The 25,290-nt window shown below is 40.8% G+C and overlaps 1 protein-coding gene and 1 pseudogene across 1 annotated transcript in view; one reads left to right on the top strand and one right to left on the bottom strand.

Annotated features, from left to right (window-relative positions):
* stab1 (stabilin 1) overlaps window positions 1-25,290 on the top strand; it is a 91,811-nt gene that overhangs the window by 13,131 nt on the left and 53,390 nt on the right. The window contains exons 11-29 of the mRNA XM_072432471.1: window positions 5,127-5,203; window positions 6,154-6,276; window positions 10,005-10,139; window positions 10,507-10,578; window positions 10,722-10,835; window positions 11,534-11,587; window positions 11,749-11,829; window positions 12,711-12,869; window positions 14,136-14,198; window positions 14,260-14,352; window positions 15,900-15,986; window positions 16,860-16,971; window positions 17,987-18,173; window positions 19,029-19,122; window positions 20,817-20,975; window positions 21,890-21,985; window positions 22,849-22,944; window positions 23,014-23,064; window positions 24,640-24,773. Of these exons, the coding sequence (XP_072288572.1) occupies window positions 5,127-5,203; window positions 6,154-6,276; window positions 10,005-10,139; window positions 10,507-10,578; window positions 10,722-10,835; window positions 11,534-11,587; window positions 11,749-11,829; window positions 12,711-12,869; window positions 14,136-14,198; window positions 14,260-14,352; window positions 15,900-15,986; window positions 16,860-16,971; window positions 17,987-18,173; window positions 19,029-19,122; window positions 20,817-20,975; window positions 21,890-21,985; window positions 22,849-22,944; window positions 23,014-23,064; window positions 24,640-24,773 (1,987 nt within the window). The remainder of the gene's footprint in view (window positions 1-5,126; window positions 5,204-6,153; window positions 6,277-10,004; window positions 10,140-10,506; window positions 10,579-10,721; window positions 10,836-11,533; window positions 11,588-11,748; window positions 11,830-12,710; window positions 12,870-14,135; window positions 14,199-14,259; window positions 14,353-15,899; window positions 15,987-16,859; window positions 16,972-17,986; window positions 18,174-19,028; window positions 19,123-20,816; window positions 20,976-21,889; window positions 21,986-22,848; window positions 22,945-23,013; window positions 23,065-24,639; window positions 24,774-25,290) is intronic.
* LOC140354746 (zinc-binding protein A33-like) lies at window positions 7,372-9,316 on the bottom strand (annotated as a pseudogene).

Genomic DNA, 25,290 nt, shown 5'->3' with positions numbered 1-25,290 from the left:
ACATGATCATGACTATTATGTTTGATACATGACCATGACTATTATGTTTGATACATGACCATGACTATTATGTTTGATACATGACCATGACTATTATGTTTGATACATGACCATGACTGTTATGTTTGATACATGACCATGACTATTATGTTTGATACATGACCATGACTATTATGTTTGATACATGACCATGACTGTTATGTTTGATACATGACCATGACTGTTATGTTTGATACATGACCATGACTATTATGTTTGATACATGACCATGACTATTATGTTTGATACATGACCATGACTATTATGTTTGATACATGACCATGACTATTATGTTTGATACATGACCATGACTATTATGTTTGATACATGACCATGACTATTATGTTTGATACATGATCATGACTGTTATGTTTGATACATGACCATGACTGTTATGTTTGATACATGACCATGACTATTATGTTTGATACATGACCATGACTATTATGTTTGATACATGATCATGACTGTTATGTTTGATACATGACCATGACTATTATGTTTGATACATGACCATGACTGTTATGTTTGATACATGACCATGACTATTATGTTTGATACATGACCATGACTATTATGTTTGATACATGACCATGACTATTATGTTTGATACATGACCATGACTATTATGTTTGATACATGACCATGACTGTTATGTTTGATACATGACCATGACTATTATGTTTGATACATGACCATGACTATTATGTTTGATACATGACCATGACTGTTATGTTTGATACATGATCATGACTATTATGTTTGATACATGATCATGACTATTATGTTTGATACATGATCATGACTATTATGTTTGATACATGACCATGACTATTATGTTTGATACATGACCATGACTATTATGTTTGATACATGATCATGACTGTTATGTTTGATACATGACCATGACTATTATGTTTGATACATGATCATGACTGTTATGTTTGATACATGATCATGACTATTATGTTTGATACATGATCATGACTGTTATGTTTGATACATGACCATGACTATTATGTTTGATACATGATCATGACTATTATGTTTGATACATGACCATGACTATTATGTTTGATACATGATCATGACTATTATGTTTGATACATGATCATGACTGTTATGTTTGATACATGATCATGACTATTATGTTTGATACATGATCATGACTGTTATGTTTGATACATGACCATGACTATTATGTTTGATACATGATCATGACTGTTATGTTTGATACATGACCATGACTATTATGTTTGATACATGATCATGACTATTATGTTTGATACATGATCATGACTGTTATGTTTGATACATGACCATGACTATTATGTTTGATACATGACCATGACTATTATGTTTGATACATGATCATGACTATTATGTTTGATACATGACCATGACTATTATGTTTGATACATGACCATGACTATTATGTTTGATACATGACCATGACTATTATGTTTGATACATGATCATGACTATTATGTTTGATACATGACCATGACTATTATGTTTGATACATGACCATGACTGTTATGTTTGATACATGACCATGACTATTATGTTTGATACATGACCATGACTATTATGTTTGATACATGACCATGACTATTATGTTTGATACATGACCATGACTATTATGTTTGATACATGACCATGACTGTTATGTTTGATACATGACCATGACTGTTATGTTTGATACATGACCATGACTATTATGTTTGATACATGACCATGACTATTATGTTTGATACATGACCATGACTGTTATGTTTGATACATGACCATGACTATTATGTTTGATACATGACCATGACTATTATGTTTGATACATGACCATGACTATTATGTTTGATACATGACCATGACTATTATGTTTGATACATGACCATGACTATTATGTTTGATACATGACCATGACTGTTATGTTTGATACATGACCATGACTATTATGTTTGATACATGACCATGACTATTATGTTTGATACATGACCATGACTATTATGTTTGATACATGACCATGACTATTATGTTTGATACATGATCATGACTATTATGTTTGATACATGACCATGACTATTATGTTTGATACATGACCATGACTATTATGTTTGATACATGACCATGACTATTATGTTTGATACATGATCATGACTATTATGTTTGATACATGACCATGACTATTATGTTTGATACATGACCATGACTGTTATGTTTGATACATGACCATGACTGTTATGTTTGATACATGACCATGACTATTATGTTTGATACATGACCATGACTATTATGTTTGATACATGATCATGACTATTATGTTTGATACATGACCATGACTATTATGTTTGATACATGACCATGACTATTATGTTTGATACATGACCATGACTGTTATGTTTGATACATGACCATGACTATTATGTTTGATACATGACCATGACTATTATGTTTGATACATGACCATGACTATTATGTTTGATACATGACCATGACTATTATGTTTGATACATGATCATGACTATTATGTTTGATACATGACCATGACTATTATGTTTGATACATGACCATGACTATTATGTTTGATACATGACCATGACTATTATGTTTGATACATGACCATGACTGTTATGTTTGATACATGACCATGACTATTATGTTTGATACATGACCATGACTATTATGTTTGATACATGACCATGACTGTTATGTTTGATACATGACCATGACTGTTATGTTTGATACATGACCATGACTATTATGTTTGATACATGACCATGACTATTATGTTTGATACATGACCATGACTATTATGTTTGATACATGACCATGACTATTATGTTTGATACATGACCATGACTATTATGTTTGATACATGACCATGACTATTATGTTTGATACATGATCATGACTGTTATGTTTGATACATGACCATGACTGTTATGTTTGATACATGACCATGACTATTATGTTTGATACATGACCATGACTATTATGTTTGATACATGATCATGACTGTTATGTTTGATACATGACCATGACTATTATGTTTGATACATGACCATGACTGTTATGTTTGATACATGACCATGACTATTATGTTTGATACATGACCATGACTATTATGTTTGATACATGACCATGACTATTATGTTTGATACATGACCATGACTATTATGTTTGATACATGATCATGACTATTATGTTTGATACATGACCATGACTATTATGTTTGATACATGACCATGACTATTATGTTTGATACATGACCATGACTATTATGTTTGATACATGATCATGACTATTATGTTTGATACATGACCATGACTATTATGTTTGATACATGACCATGACTGTTATGTTTGATACATGACCATGACTGTTATGTTTGATACATGACCATGACTATTATGTTTGATACATGACCATGACTATTATGTTTGATACATGATCATGACTATTATGTTTGATACATGACCATGACTATTATGTTTGATACATGACCATGACTATTATGTTTGATACATGACCATGACTGTTATGTTTGATACATGACCATGACTATTATGTTTGATACATGACCATGACTATTATGTTTGATACATGACCATGACTATTATGTTTGATACATGACCATGACTATTATGTTTGATACATGATCATGACTATTATGTTTGATACATGACCATGACTATTATGTTTGATACATGACCATGACTATTATGTTTGATACATGACCATGACTGTTATGTTTGATACATGACCATGACTATTATGTTTGATACATGACCATGACTGTTATGTTTGATACATGATCATGACTATTATGTTTGATACATGACCATGACTGTTATGTTTGATACATGACCATGACTATTATGTTTGATACATGACCATGACTATTATGTTTGATACATGACCATGACTATTATGTTTGATACATGACCATGACTGTTATGTTTGATACATGACCATGACTATTATGTTTGATACATGACCATGACTGTTATGTTTGATACATGACCATGACTGTTATGTTTGATACATGACCATGACTGTTATGTTTGATACATGACCATGACTGTTATGTTTGATACATGACCATGACTATTATGTTTGATACATGACCATGACTATTATGTTTGATACATGACCATGACTGTTATGTTTGATACATGACCATGACTGTTATGTTTGATACATGACCATGACTATTATGTTTGATACATGACCATGACTATTATGTTTGATACATGACCATGACTATTATGTTTGATACATGACCATGACTATTATGTTTGATACATGACCATGACTATTATGTTTGATACATGACCATGACTGTTATGTTTGATACATGACCATGACTATTATGTTTGATACATGATCATGACTGTTATGTTTGATACATGATCATGACTATTATGTTTGATACATGACCATGACTATTATGTTTGATACATGACCATGACTATTATGTTTGATACATGACCATGACTATTATGTTTGATACATGACCATGACTATTATGTTTGATACATGACCATGACTATTATGTTTGATACATGACCATGACTATTATGTTTGATACATGACCATGATTGTTCGGGCTGATAAATGATGTTTGACTAATTGTCACTAGTCGTATTTCGATCAATGTAATAATTACCTGGACTTTACAGACTCAAGACACTTACGAAAATACCTTTTTATAACAAAGACAGAGGCATTATTAAATCTAGATATTTAAAAAGAATAAACAGTTTCACATTTTCATCAATAATCTGCTTTATGTGTAAATATTCTCTGTCTAGAAGCCTTTAGTCATCACATTTATAACATTATCTGAGATTTTTTTCCAAATCTCAAAAAATCTCAAAAAGTACAATATAAAAACTATAGACAAGTCGACTATTAAAACTAATGTTGTCTAAGTTCCAAATGCACTATGATTGTGGTTGTACAGTGCATGCATCAGACAATCAACTGTGAACTCAAACGACTCGTGGCTTTAGTCGCCTTCCTCAGAGCGTTATAAAAATACTTTATGACATTGTCTTGCATGACATCATTTCCATGCCTTTCAGAGAGAGGCTGCTCGCTGGTGCTGAATCATAACGGGCCCTTCACAGCCTTTGTCCCTCTGCTCAGGACGCCGCTCACGGTACGTCACTCACCAGGTTACGGCTCCAGGTTACGGCTCCAGGTTACGGCTCCAGGTTACGGCTCCAGGTTACGGCTCCAGGTTACGGCCGCGTTCACACTAGTCATTATTTCGTCTAAAATTTAACTAATTTCAGTCCTAAATCTATTGTTTTTGTCGTTCTTTGGTCCAAATATGAGCCCATTTCAGTCCTAAACGTGGACTTGGTTTGCTTTATCAAGTCCAAGTGTAGTTTTTTTTTGCTTTAGTCCTGGTTTCGTCCCAATATTACATTTGTGGTGAATTTGCCACTGGCAGTGAACCCTTAAAGACGCAATGAAGTGCAATAAAATCCACTGGAATACTCATGTCCTTTTCCTAATATAAATCCTTTTAGATTAAAGTGACTGCCTCTAAAACAGAAAAGGCGCCGCAATATCTTGGTTTTTGGGTTTTATGGGCATTCATACAGGACATTCAGCCCTTTTTGTACAAATGTTCACTATAAACGACGCACTCTGTGATCAAATTGTGCAGATCTACAAAACAACATTTCCAAAATCCCCGCAATTTCGATATATATTACCTGCCTCTACATTTAATCTTAACTTGTGTGTGTGTGTGTGCGTGTGTGTGTGCGTGTGTGTGTGTGTCTGTGTGTGTGTGTGCGTGTGTGTGTGCGTGTGTGTGTGTGTCTGTGTGTGTGTGTGTGTGCGTGTGTGTGTGTGTGTGCGTGTGTGTGTGCGTGTGTGTGTGTGTCTGTGTGTGTGTGTGTGTCTGTGTGTGTGTGCGTGTGTGTGTGTGTCTGTGTGTGTGTGTGTGTGCGTGTGTGTGTGTGTGTGCGTGTGTGTGTGTGTGTGTGTGTGTGTCTGTGTGTGTGTGTGTGTGTGTGTGTGCGTGTGTGTGTGTGCGTGTGTGTGTGCGTGTGTGTGTGTGTGTGTCTGTGTGTGTGTGTGCGTGTGTGTGTGCAGGGCGTGGCTGAAGAGGAGGTGTGTAAGAACCACCTGATCCTGGGGGAACACCTCTACAAAGACCTCGAGGGGAAAGACTTCAACCTGTACGGAGGAGGACGACTGCGCAGCAAAGGAAACAAGGTCAACGCCCCGAAAACACGTGATTACAGTTCCGCACACACACGGCTACTTAAAGCCCCAGTACGTAACTTCTCAGCCAAAAGGGCGCGTTTCTTTTCAGTCATTATAGTAAAAAACATCGAAAAACATTGTGTCGTTACTGCGAGCTGGCTTCCACAAACCTGACTCGTACCTGACGCCACTTGTTTGTTTCCATGGAGATGTTGTTCCTTTGGCTTTAATAATACACAGAATGATCAAAAGTATGGTTTTAACTTTCTTGTTTAACTCTGAATCCTTTTCATTTGACGTGCCACTTTCAGAAAGTTTCACACTGTTACTTAAATGTTTGGTTTATTTGGCTTTAATTCTGTAGATTCTTCTTTGGTAGAGATTCAGTCCAAAAAATCAATGTTCACCATCTTAAATAGACGGACTGATGAGCTCCTGCACCGCGTCACTATTTTAGTTGAAGGCAGGGAAGAAATTTAACTTTTCGGAGTTTATCTTTGTCATTAAATGAAGCCCTAAACAACAAAACATCTCAAAACTAATCAGATTAAACATCGGCGAGCGTCACGTGTCACGAGTGTGTTTTTAAAGAGTTAAGATCGAGTAGATTGAGCCCTAAATCTGCTAAATCTGGACATCCCATTCACTTTCCACCTTCAAAAAAGTGTCTCTGGAGATGATTGGGAGAAATACACTTTATTATTAAACCCTGTACATTTAACTTTTACTGATACTGATAATTAGAATGACGTGATCTTGATAAAATAGTGAAAACACGCTGCACTGTGACTGATATGAAGTTTGTGTACAGGAGAAACTCAATTCAATAAACACCCCGGAAATCATTGCTTCAACTCTGCTTTAAAAGGCATTGGTTAATCTTCTCGCTTAATCAACAGATCAATAATCAATACAATCGCCACTGCACAAGCTCGATAACGATGATGGTTAAATCCTTTCATTAACGAGCGCTTTGACTCACTAAATGCTCTGTCTTTCTGTCCATCCCAGAGCGCAAAAATAATCCACAATCTCTGGAACTCTGAGGCAAAAACCCCGCCGCCACTGCCACACGCAGGAGCTCTATAAAGTGTGCCAGATATCATCAGCCGGACCTGTTCACTTCAACAGAGATGTTCAGTGGTATAATCCGCAGTGGCTCATTATTTATGGTTCGGAAACAAGGGAACAGGCTCTCGGAGAAAGAGTGAGTGAATGTGTGTAAGTGCGTGTCCCTTTGTCATAGGCCAGTGTCACTTTGACTCGCTGCAGATTCTTCGCCAGACAAAGGGTCTTGTCGCGTGTCGGTCGAGAGGTGGCGTGGTACTGTCCATCGTCCGAGAGGTATATTTCCCAAACGCCTGTGTTCATTGGTCCCTTCCTCTGAGCAGACTCACTGACCACACCGACAGACCAATAATCCTCACCAGAGACCTCCACCTCCCAGCTGTGAGTCCCTGAGCTGAACCCTTCTGAGCCGAGGACTCGATCCCACTGGAACCTCTCTGGATTTTCTGGAAGCTTTTGTCTCTCTCCAGATGCCAAACTGGTCAGATCTTCTGACAGAGTGAGGTCTGGATGAGCTGAGTTTGGATCCAGAACAACAGGGTAGAACTGGACCAGGTCTTTCATGTTCCTCCAGATGTTGAAGGCCAGGTTCCCCAGATGTTTGGCCTGGTCTGTCAGAGCTCCTGGTCCCATCTGTGGTACCTCCAGCAGGGGGCAGCGCTGCACTCTCTGCACTGCAGCCCTGCACTGCAGCAGAAAGGAGACATCAGCAGCTTCCGTCAGCTTCTCTGTGGCTGTGATGGTCTCTGCCAGAGCCTCCATCTCTCCGCTCACAGCCCAGAGCTTGTCCTCCAGGCTCCTCCTCTTCTGCTGCTCTTCCTCCCTCAGAGCTCTGAGCCGAGCCTGCTCTTCCTCTTCGAGAAACTGATGAAGCTTCTTAAACTGATCCTGGATCTGCTTCTCTGTAAGCCGGGCCTGAGCTTCAACATGAGCCGCTGCAGCAGAAAACTGGAGTTTGCTTTTATGCAAAGCCTAGAAAAAAAAGGAAATTATTTTTTTCCCTAATATTTAAAATGTCTTTAATGCAGCGCCCCCACCTTTTTCTTTTTTCTCATACAAATCAGTGCTATGCACGAGATCTGTTACACAGACACAGGAACAAGGTGGTGTCAAATGCATATTACCCTTAAGTCAAAGATGTTTTATTTCTCGCATTTCCTTTCTTTTGTTGTTGTTGCTTTTTAAAACAGATCACAGTGACATTGTGATTAACAGTAAAACGTTTCTGTGCGGCTGGAACTGGATGGCTCACGGCCAGTTTCCTTGGCCTGCCTTTGATAAGATGAGATTTCTTTATTACAGAATCACAGTAACTTTAGATCGCTCTACGTTCTTCTACAAGGAGCATTAGTCAACATGGAAACACATGTTCTACAATGTTGGAGGAGACACTATTGCAGAAAGTCATGCAACATGTAGCAGCACCAGGCTAAATACAACTAAATCTACAATGATCCTGAAGAAGTAGAAACACCAGCTTCTGCTGGACGTGACCTGCATGTGTGGGCATTTCTTTAGGAATAATAAAGAATGAGTATCACACCTGTAGATGATCCTTCAGTTGCTGGAGAGGGCTCCGCAGCTGGTTCCTGAAGCCTGGAGTCACCTCTGCGATGGGTTTGAATATGTGACCTTTGTGAGCGTCTGAGTCCCTGCACACCAGACAAACTGCCCGCTGATGATTGAAACAGTAGAGCTTCAGCCTCTCTGAGTGCTCGCTGCATGACTCGATGCTGCTCTCTTCAAAATCCAAACAAAGATTTGTTAAAGCCTAGTTCAGCGGTGGATCTTCCCTGGACGAGCGTCTCATACAAATGGGACAAGGCCTGAGGGGCTTCTCCTCCCACCAGCGTTTCAAACACTCTCTGCAGAAGCTGTGGCTGCACGACAGGAGCACTGCTTCTCTGAAGACTCTACAGCAGATTGGACAGGACAAGTCATGCTCTGATACTGTTGCCATTTTCTTTAAGCTGGAGCTTGGAACGTTTCCAAACACAGTTGTGTTTGTAATTACAGAAACAAAGTCGATTTTTAGACTATAATAAAGCCGCTGTCCAAAATGTCTCAAATGCAGCTGAAGGGACTGGCAGAGATTGACGCAGTTCTTTTGTGCAATAGTTTGCAAAACCACAGTTTCGTGTCTGACACAATGTGGGTGACACTTACACAGAGCCAAGATGGTGCAACTCTGAACTTGCACTACAAAAGTGTGACAACCATTAAAATGTAGGTCCTATACTTGTTTATTCGTTCAGCGGAACTAAAAATATATATTTATTTAGACCGCAAATAACACGTCTCATCTGTTTGAATCTAATTAGTTCCTCACAAAACTATAACTGCAATCTCTTTCATAAACAGAGCAGTGGTTCAGCGGCTCCGGATGACACTAGTGAAGGGTCCTTGGGCAAGACACTTCACTCACCCTTTCTCTAAGTCTTTTACTTATTTGACATGGACATGAACGAGCCAGATGCATCATGCACAATACACCAGCCTGTGATTGTGTACAAATGTGGGTCATCGGATACAGACATATTGTGCACCAAACTAACAAATACCATGAATTAATTCTTATTGGTGTTTTCCTCCTCCTCTCTAGTGTTTTTTGCAGTCCTGGTTTTACTGAGCGTATTGAACTTGTGTTTGGTGTTTGTTTTCCACCACAGAAGTTGATCCTGATGGACGACCCCACTGTTGTTTACACGGTGCTCAGTGAAAACCATCCTGCAGCAAACGGCGTCATCCACGTCATCGACCGCGTCATGATCAGCTCCATGCACAGGCCCACGCGCGACAAAAAGGTCAGTCAAACCTGCCTCCGGACTCCACAGACCCGATTTGGACTTTAAGGGACAGTTTTATTTGTCCCTCGGTTTTTGAAGCATAATTAATTACACTTCCAATCGGTTTTGCGGTTACTCCTCTGGACATCCCCTCTAATCCTGTGTTGTTTTCAGGATTTGTATCATTTACAGAACGATAATGTACAAATAAAGTGAACGCTATTTGTATTTTCCACCCGCCCAAAGAAAGTAACATCACTCTATGTAAATTAAAAGAGTAAATTTGGCTTTTGTCTTGAGTTCAGCAATGATTTCAGATTTTTTAAAAATATTTTTCTTAATACAATGACGTTATTAAATGTGTTCTTTCTCACATTGTCTACAGTTTGCTGAATTCACCATCAGTGAGATTCTGAGAAAAGATGACAAGTTTAACCGCTTCCTGTCTCTGGTGGATGTGGGTAGTATTTTTTTGTTTTGTTTTTTGTCATAGAAATCAAGAACTTAAAAATACTGGCGCGTGCGCTCTTCTTTTGCTCATTTTTAAATCTATAAACCGATGCACAAAGTTCTGCTGATCGTGCGTCGTCTTTGTTGCAGAACTGCGGCGCTTCTCTTCCCCTCCGAGGACCCGGACCTTTGACGGTGTTTGTCCCGACCAATCAGGCGGTCGACGCGGCCCGAGACGGCAGCATCCTCTACATGCTCAACTACGTAACGACAACTTCTGAGCCGTTAACTAGTGTCGTTTCGGCTGCTTTCATCGCGACTCGTGCTTTTGCAAAACAGTGACATATAAACACAAATGTAGCTTGTAGTCAGCTGCGAAACATTCTCTTATAGAAATATATCTCAGCCAGTTGTGTGCATCCTTTTACCCATTTCCTTATTAATACTATGTGTGAGGAGTGTTTATCTAAATGTGAATGTCATTATTTATTACATTTGGCTGTGGATAAAGCTCACCATAAGCTCTAAATACTTATCTCTAAATATGCTCTAAATACTTGTACATTCTAAATGAAGAGAAGTTTCTCATCTTAAGTTCGGGAGCAGGACTACACTATTTAAGCCTCCAGGTCACACACATCAGCGTTTGTGACTTTGTGCCCCTCCCTCCCACCCTCTTTTTATTCTTCTAACTATTCTAGTTTATCTTGTATTGGGGGTATCGAGGCCTTCAGCCCTCATCGCCAGAATCCCCAAAACTGCATCAATTTCTGTACGTTCGTGTTGTTCATGTCTCTCGTACACCAATAAACCCTTTGCATCGTAGCTGGGGTCGTGGTCATTGCTCGTGAACCACCAACAAAACAACAACGGTCACAAGTACAAACCCAGATGAGTCCGGCCCGGTTTCTCACTTTCTTGCGTTGAATTGAACTGATCGTGATTCATCCGTGTCGTTTTAGGCCAAGCACAAGCTGCAGGAGCTGCTCAGGCACCACATGATCTCCCAAGCCTCGGTGAGCAGCACTTTAATGCCGTCTCGCCGCACTTCCTTTGTAACCAACTGCGCTGCTGTGATTGCATTTGTATGAGTCAACAGTGGTCTTCTTTGAGCTATTTCCTTGTTTGTTAAAAAAGATGAACAAACACCTTTTTTTCCCTTTTCCTTCCGTTGCAGTTGACGTCGGATGAATTGGCTGTTCTGCCTCAAATCCGCACGATGGCCAATCAGTTCGTCCGTGTCGCTGTGACCGACAGCGTGAGTCTGGATCAGATTGTGCTCCGCTGCATGTCTCTTGTCTCTGGTTTAGGTCCCAACATCCAAGGATCGTACCATAGATAATCACACCACGATCATGCACCAGTAAAGATACACGCGTCACTCATGTGCAATTAAATATTTGAGTGAATAAACCTCCACACAAAGCCTGATCTCCTCGAATCTCAGAGGGTAACCAGGGTTAGTCAGTCAAGATGTATTTGTATTTACAACATCCAAAGTGCTTCACATAGGACAATGAAAACAGTAGAAAAAACATGATAAACTATAGAAATACAAAACCGTACAAAAACTAGACGTCAAAGGCCATTCTAAATAAATCTTTAGCTGAGGTTTAAAAGAAAGCATTTCCTGTTACAGTTCTGGAGGTAGTGAGTTCCAAAGCACTTTATACACCTGGAACTAGTGACCGCCAAGTATGTCTGCTCCATGGAGGAACACCGGGGGCGCTGCCGTGGGTCAGTGGGAAGAGCACTGTCCCGCTCAGACCAGGGCGCACTGTGATGTGGACTGGATGTGTCAGGAATAGAGCTATTTTATTTATTTTATTTATTTTATTTATTTTATTTATTTTATTTATTTTATTTATTTTATTTATTTTATTTATTTTATTTATTAATTTTAATTTATTTAAAAAAAAATTAGAGTGGTATACCATCAGCAAAACAAACCAAGTGGTACAGAAAGGAATTACAATCCGTCCAAAACTGTCTCAAAAACATATCAAACGAAACATTCAAGCTCGGAATGGAGTGTAAAGAAATAAGACCTTTTTAAATTATTCCCTGGTTGAATTCACTTGTCAGTTTCTTTATCTAGAACAGAATAACCCGTGTTAACGCTTTAAACCCGCCTCACAGGGCCAGTTGGTGCTCGGGGAGAAGGGCATCCAGCTCGTCAGCACAAACGTCATGGCCTCAAACGGGATCATCCACTTGATTGACGGGCTGCTGGTCCCGCCCACCATCGTTCCCATCATGCCTCATCGGTGCGATATCGTCGAGAACAAGATCACGGTGGTGGGTCACGACCGAGTCAAACGCGTTTATAAGTCAGTGAAGACGGCGTTACTTATAGTCACGATTGGTTTCCTGTTTCCGTCTGCGGTGGTGACTATATGTACTCGAGTAAAGCCAAGTTATGCGATTTTAGATCAATCACTGCATGAAACAAATAGATTAGTTCAAAGCTGAATTGAGTTTAACTTGTTTTAAACTACAGTCCGCGAGCTCTGGCCAATCAGAGCAGAGTTTGTAGATTTAGGGAGGAGCAGATACAGCAGCGAGACCAATCAGAATCAGAATCAGAATCAGAATCAGAAAAGGTTTCTTTCCATTGCCAATGAACAGACTTCACAAACATAGGGACTTGCTTTGGTGATTTGGTGCAACATAAAACACTGAACAATGATAAAATAACAACACATAGAATCAAATCCATCTAAATCTACTCTAGGATAAAAACTGACACAAAACGTACAGTTAAATGTACAGATGTCGTGCAGAAAGTGAAGAGTGCAGTGAGTGATGAGATTATAGTTAAAGTGACAGTGTTTAGGAAGTGTCCCAACGGCAGAGGGAAAGAAACTGCAGATTGTGACTATGATCCAACACGTAACTGCAATTACACGGTTTAATTTATAATCGAAAAATCCACATTCAAATCCACTCAAAAAAGTGCAATAACCCAAATAAATCTACTCAGTTACATCAACTCGAGTACGTGTAATTAGTTTCTTTTCCTAGTGTCTCTTGTGATTGTAGCAGTGAATATACCGTATTTTCCAGACTATAAGTCGCACCTTTTTTCATAGTTTTGGCCGGGGTGCGACTTCTACTTCTACTTCTACTTCTACTTCTACTTCTACTTATACTCCGGAGCGACTTATGTGATATTATTTGTTATTTTCACACTTGCAACTGCATTTCATACTCCAGTAATGCAATTTATATATGTTTTTTCTTCTCTATTATGCATTCTTTGGCTGGTGCGACTTATACTCCAGTGCGACTTATAGTCCAGAGCGACTTATAGTTTTTCCGGACTATAAACTGCACCTTTTTCCATAGTTTTGGCCGGGGTGCGACTTATACCTATATTTAAACTTAGACTCCGGATCGATTTATATGTGATATTATTTGTGACTTATTTGCCACTTATATATGATATTTTCTTCTCTATTATGCATTTTTTGGCTGGTGCGACTTATACTCTGGAAAATACGGTACTTTCTTTCAGAAGATGGGGCCAAACGGTGTCCTTAAAACGTCCCGTTGTGTTCCCAGGGCCCCTGTGTTCGCTGCAGTTACCTGTTTGAGACCAGCTGTCCCGTGGGAAGCCTGGAGATGGTACGCTCACACCACTTTTGCTGTTGAAACCTTCCTTTAAACCGCCTGCGTGTCGTTCCAGGAGAGTCACATGACCGGGTGCGAGTACGTCGTCTCCGACTCGCAGCCAATCCTGAGCAAGGGCTGCGCCAAATACTGCAACACCACCAAAACGGTAAGACTGTCGGAAACGGCGAGACGGTTGGCGGCGCCGGACAGTGGAATATGCCGGAATGTGCTTGTATCCGTGTTATAGCAGAGTTTCCTTATCGCTAGTTTAGGCGATTTCCGTTTTCACTTTCCCGCCGTCCCCGCCCACTTCCCTGTCCTAACGTGCATTTATTCCAAAAAGAACGTTTGGACTCCGGATCACGCGGCTCAGACAGTTAGCAAACGTCGTGGAACCAAAAATACCAAGAAGTAAATGAAAGTCCACTGGTTGCTATGGTGAAAAGGCGGGGCTTATTAATTTTGCATTTTCGACAGGAAGCCATTGGTCCCATCGCTATTACTTTGCCGTTTTAGATCAATTTGGCGGTTTACAAAGGACACGATGTAAAATAGCTACTTATGTTATAGTTTATTACAAAGTACAAGGGGGAAAGTATAATCAGTCTCCTTTAGGTTATGTTTGGGTTATTATGTAGTATATAGACACAAGTGTTATGCCATAAAACAAAACTAATAAAAGCCAAACAGACAGTATAGCAGTTCAGGCCTAGCAACAAACTGGACAAACACATCGAATCGTGCTCATTACAACGCTTACATTAGCATGTCAGGACAAGCTAGCTTTGTTTTCCCCTCTGCAGCCAGTAGAGGGAGTTTTAACACATTTCCTGCCCGGGTCAAAGTCATGTGGTCTTTTTGTGGAGCTTTTTTGTTCTAAAATATGACCAAATTAAAGGCCAATAACAATACAACTAATGCATATATTTGTTATTTAAAAATAATGTGAGATTAGTCTCTGTTTTTGACTCTCTCTCTCTCTCTCTGTCTCTCTGTCTCTGTCTCTTGCTCTCTCTCTGTCTCTCTCCCTCTCTGTCTCTCTCTCTGTCTCTCTCTCTGTCTCTCTCTCTGTCTCTCCCTCTGTCTCTCTCTCTGTCTCTCTCTCTGTCTCTCTCTCTGTCTCTCCCTCTGTCTCTCTCTCTGTCTCTCTCTCTCTGTCTGTCTCTCTCTCTCTGTCTCTCTGTCTCTCTGTCTCTCTGTCTCTCTGTCTCTCCCTCTGTCTCTCTGTCTCTCTCTCTCTCTCTCTGTCTCTGTCTCTCTCTGTCTCTCTGTATCTCTGTCTCTCTCTCCCTCTGTCTCTCTGTCTCTCTGTCTCTCTGTCTCTCCCTCTGTCTCTCTGTCTCTCTCTCTCTCTCTCTGTCTCTGTCTCTCTCTGTCTCTCTGTATCTCTGTCACTCTCTGTCTCTCTCTCTCTGTCTCTCTCTCTGTCTCTCTCTCTGTCTCTCTCTCTGTCTCTCTGTATCTCTGTCTCTCTCTCTGTCTCTCTCTCTGTCTCTCTCTCTCTGTCTCTCGCTCTCTCTCTGTCTCTCGCTCTCTCTCTGTCTCTCTCTTTCTCTGTCTCTGTCTCTCTCTGTCTCTCTCTCTCTGTCTCTCTCTGTCTCTCTGTCTCTCTCTGTCTCTCTCTCTGTCTCTCTTTCTGTCTCTCTGTATCTCTGTCTCTCCCCCTCCCCCTCTCTCCCCCTCCCCCTCTCTCCCCCTCCCCCCCTCCCCCAGGTTGCCGAGTGCTGTAAAGGCTTCTATGGTCCGGACTGTAAGCCCTGCGTCGGAGGCTTTGAGCATCCCTGCTTTGACAAGGGAGCGGTGAGAGTCACACTGACATTTTGGTCACGTTGTTCTCGTCTTCAGTTACGATGACTTGTCAAACTAAGTAGGAGTGGGCAATATTGACCAAAATGAAGAACAGTATGTGCCACGTACCAATTGCCTGACCCGCCAGCCCCGCCCACATTCTGTTCGAATGCGTAAGGGTCTGGATTCGGACGATTGGGGGGCGTCAAAAAAATCTCCAGCATTAACCGGTCCAACCACCGCCGCTAATTTGTGTCACGTGTCTCTCAAATGCAGAAGACGTCTCTCAAATATTTTCGGAACATTCAGAACAAAATATATAACTTAATTTACCTCAGATTTACAGAGTTTAGTGCGTCGCTTGTTGACTCAGCAGAAGTCGGCAACGTTTCTCAGTCTGTGTGACTTTTATCCTTTCCACCATGTTTGTTTAGACACAAACGGACAATGCGTTTGTCTGATTGGTTAATCCGCCTGTCAATCACTCCCTTTGGAAATTGGAGGTTTTGTAAAGTAGTCTGTCAAAACGTGTTGGGAATGGCTGGTCAAGCAAACGTACCGACACACGGACATTAAAACTAAATATTATATCTTTATTAAGCTGTCAACACCCTTTCCATTCCCATTTGTATTAGTAGTTTCTGTTGGTATTATAAACTATCTTCAAAAACCTTTCTTCATGGTCTCTTCATGCATTTTACCTCAGACTTTCACCTCCACCAATATATTTACAGACACATTTCAGCACATGTCATGAATTATTCCCTACAAACTCCACATTTGAGATAACAGCTGGCCTGGTTTGGCCATCATGGCTCCTCCTTCATGGACTGATTACGTGGCAGAGGGCGCAGTAATGGTCTTCACACTCTGACTCTCCCGCAGTGCGCCGACGGCATAAGCGGCGATGGCTCGTGCTCCTGTCGACCGGGGTTTAAGGGCCTGGCCTGTCACATCTGCTCAGACCACAGCAAACATGGAGAGAACTGCGACGAAGGTGAACAAACAACAGCATATTCATTTATTATTATTCACAACACAATCCATTAAAGCTGATTTTCATACCATGAAATGAGGAAGTATTTAAAGCTCTAACTCACTTGCTCCTAGCTTTCATCACTAGTATTTACCTACATGAATGTTTTGGTCACAGCTTTAGAGCAGATTTTTCAAGTCGCCTTTGTTCACAAGGCTCTTTCTTACTAGTTTCACACAGATAAAATGCTTTGTAATTGGATGAAGTTTTGTGTTGCAGTCTAATTTTGACACAATGTTCTTCTTTTACATTGCACTTTCTGTCATGTCATGTCAGTCGTTTAGAATCATGTTTTGGAAAGGTCTGTAATTATATTTATATAGTTACTTCAATGTCGTTCAAGAAATCACTGATGGAACTATTTTTTTGGGCCCTTTTCTATGCACTTGTGAGGAACCTTTTCTTACACATTTGGGCTGTGTATGGTTGAGCAATTAACTAATTAATTGATTTCAACTGTTTTATATTTTAATTTTTTTATTTAGAAAAGGGGCCGTCCATATTCATAAATGCAAATATGCCAGATTTTAGCTCCAGGCTAGTTTCTATCTGTTGTCCCTGGACAGATTGCAGCTCCTGTTTTTTTAATGTTATTTTGAAATGTATATATTTTAAATTACTGTTTTGCAGCTTTTTTTTACAGCTCATATCCTTTAATTTATTTTGCAGCTAATATATATATATTTTTATTTTGCAGCTTTTTTTTTTTTTTTTATCAGCTCAAGTTTTAATTATATTTTACAGCTCATGTTTTTAATATTTTTGTTTGTCACAATATTTTCGTTCTCAATAAATTACCTTTCAAAATGTATTATGTGACAGGCCTATTTATAGATAGAATTTTGAAGGTGTGCTCGGTTTTTGTAGCTTCAATTCTTGTGTTTGATTACGGTTCTTACTGCCGTCTAGTGTTCCCTACTCACCAAAACAAAAGTAAATACCACATCCCCGATTACTTGAAATATTCTCTTTTCAGAATGTCGGTGCGTTCACGGCACGTGTGATAACCGCCCAGGCAGTGGGGGGCGCTGTCGCGTTGGCTCCTGCTTGGACGGATTCTCTGGGGATTTCTGTGACAAACACGAGACGGCGTGTAACTCGGACGGGCTGATGGAGCACTGCCACATCCACGCTTTCTGCACCCACAGCGGCGTCAGCACCGTGTACGACTCACAAACACATTTATGTCAGAATAAGGTTTAATCTACTCAAAAACTGAAGAAGAAGAGAAAGCCACGGTTATTGTACTGATGTCACCTCTTGATCCAAACCAGGGTCGTCCAAACTATGGCCCGAGGGCTAAATGAGGCCAGCTAAATTGGCCCGCAATATTCTGAAGTATTTTTTACTGCAAAGAAAACATATTATGATTATTTATTTATTTTAGGTATTTAGTATTGAAATACAACAAAAGTGGATAATAATTTTACATTTTGATCATTATAAAGCGCAATATTTACCTGAAACGACTTAATAATAGAAACAGGCCAAAACTGATAAGTCCCGCCTCTATATAGCGACAAGCTCCGCCTCTTCACAGTGACATTTCACCAAAACAAGAAGCGACTTTTCATTCACAGGTTTTTTTATTTTTGAAAAGTGGCTACGCTGCATTTCAGAACCCGAAATGTGTCACTCGGGTTCTTCCTTTATCAAATGATCACAACTAAGTACAGGGATGTGGGCGGGGATTGGGGGTAGGGGAAAACGGAGCACTCGAGCCTCAGTTGCCGGATTAACTTGAACATGCGCGAATCAATCAAAATACAACGTAGAGTAAGATAATGATGTGGAAACACCGTTATAATGAGGTTTAAAGTTCTGTAAAGTTGATTTGGCGTGATATGTCCCCTTCCTCCTTCATCTTAGCGTGAGACAGAGCAGATATTACAGCTCAGAGACTAAATTACGCCGTTAAAACCTCAGATAAAGCTACCGAACGACGACATGACAAAAGGATACGCGGCATTTACTTTGGTCTACGTTTCAATCTGTGTTCCTGTGTTGTTTTTCTACAGTTGCGTTTGTCGAGACGGATACGAAGGGGACGGCCACTCGTGTGCTTCCATCAACCCCTGCCTCAAGAGCAGCCGCGGGGACTGCGACGCCAACGTGAGGAGGTTTCAGCCGCGCTAACGTCTCAGAGGTTTAGGTTTGAGGCGATGACGGAGGAGTTGGAAGGGCTGGAGTCGGCGTTAAACTTTAGTGCCATGTGCTGTCCCGACCAGGAGCACGGGGGGTAAAATGGATGCATATGGTGATTAAAGTGGACTTTTTAGGACAATAAACAACGTCAAGACTGTTTCGAAGGATGATTTAGACATTAGTATCTTAGGAACAAATTAAACTAGTTGACAATACGCAGATTTGCTCAGGAATAATCCGATGAACCTGATAAACACGGACAAACGGACAAATACATTACATTTAAAAAGCAACAGAGATCAAAATAAACATCATAAAAGCTTCTTGGCAAACTCTTCAACTGACAGATCTTAAACAGTTTCTTGCGGTTTAAAAAATGAAAATAGAGTCAAGCAAACCACTAAAACGGTTGAAGCATCTTCGGTAAATGGCACACGAGACAAACAGCAGGACGTTTATTTGCTGCTTCGTTCCGTTCGCAGGGCGATGGTCTCAAGTGTTCATCGCAACAACAAAAACGGACGAAGACGACGATTGAATTGAAAATGTCGCCGAAAAAGGCCATTTACAACACATTCATTTTTGGTTACACGCGGATGTGACGCCATTTTAAACAAGCTGCTCTCATGAAGACACAAGCAGCAGTTATGGATCGTGTACAGCTGCAGTGAGCGACAGTAATACCAAAAATATGTACAAGTAAAACAAGTGTAAATTGTACATATGTGAAATGGACATCGATGACAGTATTTATACCGAGACGCAAAGCCACGCTGCGTTCTTTTACAGCAACGTCACACGAAAATACATTTAAAAATCAGTTCCTCGGTGAGTCCTTTAGGTGCAAGGGTTTGTCGTACGTTTTCCTTGTGTAATGTTCTCCACTGCACCAGCAGAAACGTCAGCCTCCTCATCCTCTCCATCCTCTCCACCGTCATCGCTGCATACCGTATTTCCCGGACGATAAGTCGCTCTGGAGTATAAGTCGCACCAGCCAAATAATGCATGATAGAGAAGAAAAAAAACATACATAAGTTGCATTTTTGGGGGAAATTTATTTGATACAAACTAAGACTAAGAACAGACATGTAATCTTGATTTAAAATGTAAAATAATAACAGATGAGAGAACATGGTGCATAGGTGTATCCATCGTCCTTCTTGAAGACTTTGGTTTGGTCCTGTTCTAGTCCAGGTTCAGTTCCAGGATTAGCCTCGATTTAGTCCCAATTTTGATGCAGTGTTTGCGCAGGAGTGAACGCAGCCTCAACTTGTTCCAATTCTACTTGTTTGCTGCGCGTGTTACTCTGCACAATCAATCACAACCTCGGTGTCACTTCTAAACAACTCCACAAACTCCGGAGGAAGAGGAAGTGCCAATTCTTCTTCTGCGTCGCTTTGAGCCTAGAGCGCCCTCTTGAGGTGGTTAGTGTGAAAAGTCGCTCCGGAGTATAAGTTGCACCAAAACCAAAAAGCCTGACCAAAACTATGTAAAAAAATGTGATTTAAGTTGATTTAAGTGGAAGTTCCCGTCTAATCTTCTTCCGATTTGTGACGACCTTTCATGTGTCTGCATCGGTCCAAACTCGCTCCCGGTTGAATAGTATTTTTTTTAAAACGTGATTTCTGATGATTTTAGTTGAACCTGTCGCACTCTTTCAGGCCGCGTGCGTGTTCAGCGGCCCCGGGAACGCGTCCTGCGTCTGCGCTGAAGGCTGGAGCGGCGATGGCAAAGTGTGCGTGGAGATCAACCTCTGCCAGAGCGAATCCCGCGGAGGCTGTAGCACCAACGCCACCTGTACCCACGTCGGCCCCGCCCAGGTACGGCCGGGCAGCGGACTCGTTTAACGTGACTGTGATGTTTTAGGGTTGGGTTTTATTTTGTGTGACGGTGAGAGCTTCACTTCCTGGTTGGACATGAGCAGCGGATGTGACGTACGAAGAGGGGATTTTGTAACTGTTACCTGGCAACCGAACTGTAACTAAAGCCCAAAGCTTGTCTAGTTTACACTATAGTTAAGATATGAAGCCTAAAGCTACACAGCAACACCTTTATTGTGGTAAATATATGTCGAAACAGTCGGAAAATCTTTCCTGTGTAAATTGTCAAAATAAGAGTGAGGGATTTCTTTGTAGAACTCGGCGCTACTTCCTGTTTTATTCAACTCTTCTTAACAAACGCTTCACAAACTGACACTTAACTGATTTAAAACTACCACAAGTATTTACACCTGAACGATCCCGCCGCATAAAGAGTTAAAACTTTCCCCGTATTTTCGATGGAATTTCATTTATTGATTTCACGTTTAGAACTTCTCATAAGTTTCCATTTTTCTTCATAATTTCTTAAAACCACGATCTATCCCTGGTATTATAAACAGACTTTGTACTTTTACAGAAGAGAATCCAGTCCAGTATCTCTCCATCGGTCAAATGGAAACAAATATAAAAAGATTTCCACAAACGCACAACGCAGTTTTACACTACAGGCCACTACAGTGACGTCTGGAGCCTGACATTTGAATTTAATCACATCATTATCCCGGGTTGATTGGCTGTTTCCGCAAAACTTTCACCTCCAAAACGCTAAATGTCCATCGTCCAGGCTGTAGACACTTTTACACATTCATTTACTACTTTATGAACCAATAAAAACCATAAACAGCAGAACTGGAGCGATTAGAAATGAGCTTATTTCGTGTTTGCGTGTGTGAAGACTGTGTTCGTGTTCGCAGGCCGAGTGCGTGTGTAAAAAAGGCTACACGGGAAATGGAAAAGTGTGCGACCTCATTGACCCCTGCAGCGACAACAACGGAGGGTGTCACGAACTGGTAAGAGCCTCTCTGTGCGCGTGGTTTGCCTTTTCCTGCACGTGAAGATGAAACGTCTCATAAGAGTTCAAACGTATACAAGCCGAGCCTTTAAATTAGCTTAAACACACAAAGGGTCAAGGTTTTGATGGCACTGAAAATATAAATGTGTGTTCCCAGACGTTAGGATTGTCATGTATTCATATTATTTTAAAAGTCTGTAAACAAACCCATTCTAAAATATGGAATAGAGTCAACTAGAGTCAAAAGGAAGTGAAACATAATGTGATTACGATGGGAAAAAGATAAAAAAAAACACCAAAAAAAGACTTCTGGCAAATGACAACAGTAACGGATACATTAAAGTAACATCAGAGCCCAGTTTAAGTACATTTACAATTGTCTTTTAGGTGTATTATTTATTTAGTAAGAGATTAACAACTTTCCTGGTTGAATAAAGGTCAACAATTAAGGCAGAATCTTCAGTTCTACAGTTTTATTACATAGTTTACCATAAACAATACTCTCTGTGAAGCTCAAACACAATTTGTATTAATTATTTGCCATGGAAAACCAAATTGTCTAACATTTCGATCCTGGAAATTCCCATTTTTGGCGTTATTTAGTCCAGTTAATCTGTGTTTAGTTTGTAAATCTGACATTGCCGGAAACAAAAGACGTTTTTTGATCGAGGCGAGGTCAAAACGCTCAGAAACTGCAAGATATTTTAAACATTCTGACTTTAGAGAATATTGTAAAGGGAAATGCACACATGCTGAACGAGCCCATTGCTGTTACAGTGGACTATTTTACGTTGTGGCGTAATAATACTTTTAAACAGATGTCATGCTGTGAGTTTTCACTCTCGTCACGTTCATTCCCAGGCGGCCTGCAAAAAGCTCGAGGGCGGAGCACGCACCTGCACCTGTCCGGACAGTTACCACGGCAACGGCAGCTCCTGCTACGGCACGATCCTGGAGGTAGATCGCCGCGAACGGGATTGTTGACTATCGCGGGCGTTTTGTTCAGACTCTTCTCTGTTTGTGCAGGAGCTGGAGATGATGCGGTGGAAGCAGACGAATATGTACAGTTTCATAAGGGTGAGATTAGGCTAAAAACACAGACGGAGTCTAAGTTTGTTTGTTTTGAACGGCCAATATCGGGTTAGTGTCCAACATCGAGTTAGAGTCCGACATCGAGTTAGAGTCCAACATCGGGTTAGAGTCCAACATCGGGTTAGAGTCCAACATCGAGTTAGAGTCCAACATCGAGTTAGAGTCCAACATCGGGCTAGAGTCCAACATCGTGTTAGAGTCCAACATCGAGTTAGAGTCCAACATCGAGTTAGAGTCCAACATCGTGTTGGAGTCCAACATCGGGTTGGAGTCCAACATCGGGTTAGAGTCCAACATCGGGTTAGAGTCCAACATCGGGTTAGAGTCCAACATCGGGTTAGAGTCCAACATCGAGTTAGAGTCCGACATCGTGTTAGTGTCCAACATCGAGTTAGAGTCCGACATCGAGTTAGAGTCCAACATCGGGTTAGAGTCCAACATCGGGTTAGAGTCCAACATCGAGTTAGAGTCCAACATCGAGTTAGAGTCCAACATCGGGCTAGAGTCCAACATCGTGTTAGAGTCCAACATCGAGTTAGAGTCCAACATCGAGTTAGAGTCCAACATCGTGTTGGAGTCCAACATCGGGTTGGAGTCCAACATCGGGTTAGAGTCCAACATCGGGTTAGAGTCCAACATCGGGTTAGAGTCCAACATCGGGTTAGAGTCCAACATCGAGTTAGAGTCCAACATCGGGTTAGAGTCCGACATCGAGTTAGAGTCCAACATCGGGTTAGAGTCCAACATCGAGTTAGAGTCACACATCGGGTTAGAGTCCAACATTGGGTTAGAGTCCAACATCGGGTTAGAGTCCAACATCGAGTTAGAGTCACACATCGGGTTAGAGTCCAACATCGGGTTAGAGTCCGACATCGGGTTGGAGTCCAACATCGAGTTAGAGACCAACATCGGGTTAGAGTCCAACATCGGATTAGAGTCCGACATCGGGTTAGAGTCCAACATCGGGTTAGAGACCAACATCGGGTTAGAGTCCAACATCGGGTTAGAGTCCAACATTGGGTTAGAGACCAACATTGGGTTAGAGTCCAACATTGGGTTAGAGTCCAACATCGGGTTAGAGTCCAACATCGGATTAGAGTCCAACATCGGGTTAGAGTCCAACATCGGGTTAGAGACCAACATCGGGTTAGAGTCCAACATCGGGTTAGAGTCCAACATTGGGTTAGAGACCAACATTGGGTTAGAGTCCAACATTGGGTTAGAGTCCAACATCGGGTTAGAGTCCAACATTGGGTTAGAGTCCAACATTGGGTTAGAGTCCAACATTGGGTCCTCTGCACAATTAAACTTATTGTGCATTCATTCAGTTGTAGTTGATGTTAAAACTCAAAACCAACCAGAATCATGACCTGGTGGTGCCATCTTGTTGTCTTTTTAATGATTAGTTGACCTTTGATGCGTTGTGTTAAGTGTTAATCGTCAGCTCTTTGTCCATTGAGGCTTTTTAAAGGGTTTAGTCCCAAAAGAAGGGTTCTTCACAGAGGCACATGTCAAACAGTACGTGAGCAGCTCTGGCCTGACTTTTGCCACTGCGTACAGGTTTGCAGAGTTGTCCCAAAAGAGCTCTACGGGAACATCACTGTGCTGGCGCCCTCTAGAGACGCCATCTTGAACTTCGTCATCGACAAGTACAACTTCTGGTACAACGTACACCACATCCTGTACTTCATACGGTCAGTTACTTATTCCTTTGCTTCTTACTTAAAGTGCCTCTGACAGGGTCGAAGTACTCATGGAACTAAAATGCATTTCAGATAAATATATTTTAGAATTTAGCTTAATATATGGCACATTTTGTAGGTTTATAATTTCACTTCCTGTTTGTATTTGATGACATCACAGTAGGAAATACCCAGCAAACACTGGGCAAAAACTCATCTAATGTCACATTTTTAATCTGACAAATAAAAATATATGAAAGCGACTTTATTTAGTTGGATCAATGTTTAAAGGGTAAAAAATGGTCTCTTTGTGTAAATTATGCATAAACGTTGACTGGAACGAGCGTCCCCGGTGTGATGTCACTTCCTGTCATTTCCCACAGCTTTTTCAACGTTTTCTCCACAAATACCTGCTCGATTGGTGTAAAACTATAATTTATACGTACGACAGGTATAAATACACCGAATAAAGTCAAAATTAGAAAATCGTAAAACCCTGTCACCGGCACTTTGAATGGTTCAATTCTGT

Source organism: Eucyclogobius newberryi, unplaced genomic scaffold (assembly GCF_026437365.1).
Source record: "Eucyclogobius newberryi isolate DKJ021-1_F unplaced genomic scaffold, fEucNew1.0.hap1 SCAF_11, whole genome shotgun sequence".
NCBI classification, from domain to species: domain Eukaryota; kingdom Metazoa; phylum Chordata; class Actinopteri; order Gobiiformes; family Gobiidae; genus Eucyclogobius; species Eucyclogobius newberryi.
The sequence above is the reverse complement of the archived record's forward strand: the minus strand, read 5'-3'. Positions and strand labels throughout refer to the sequence as shown.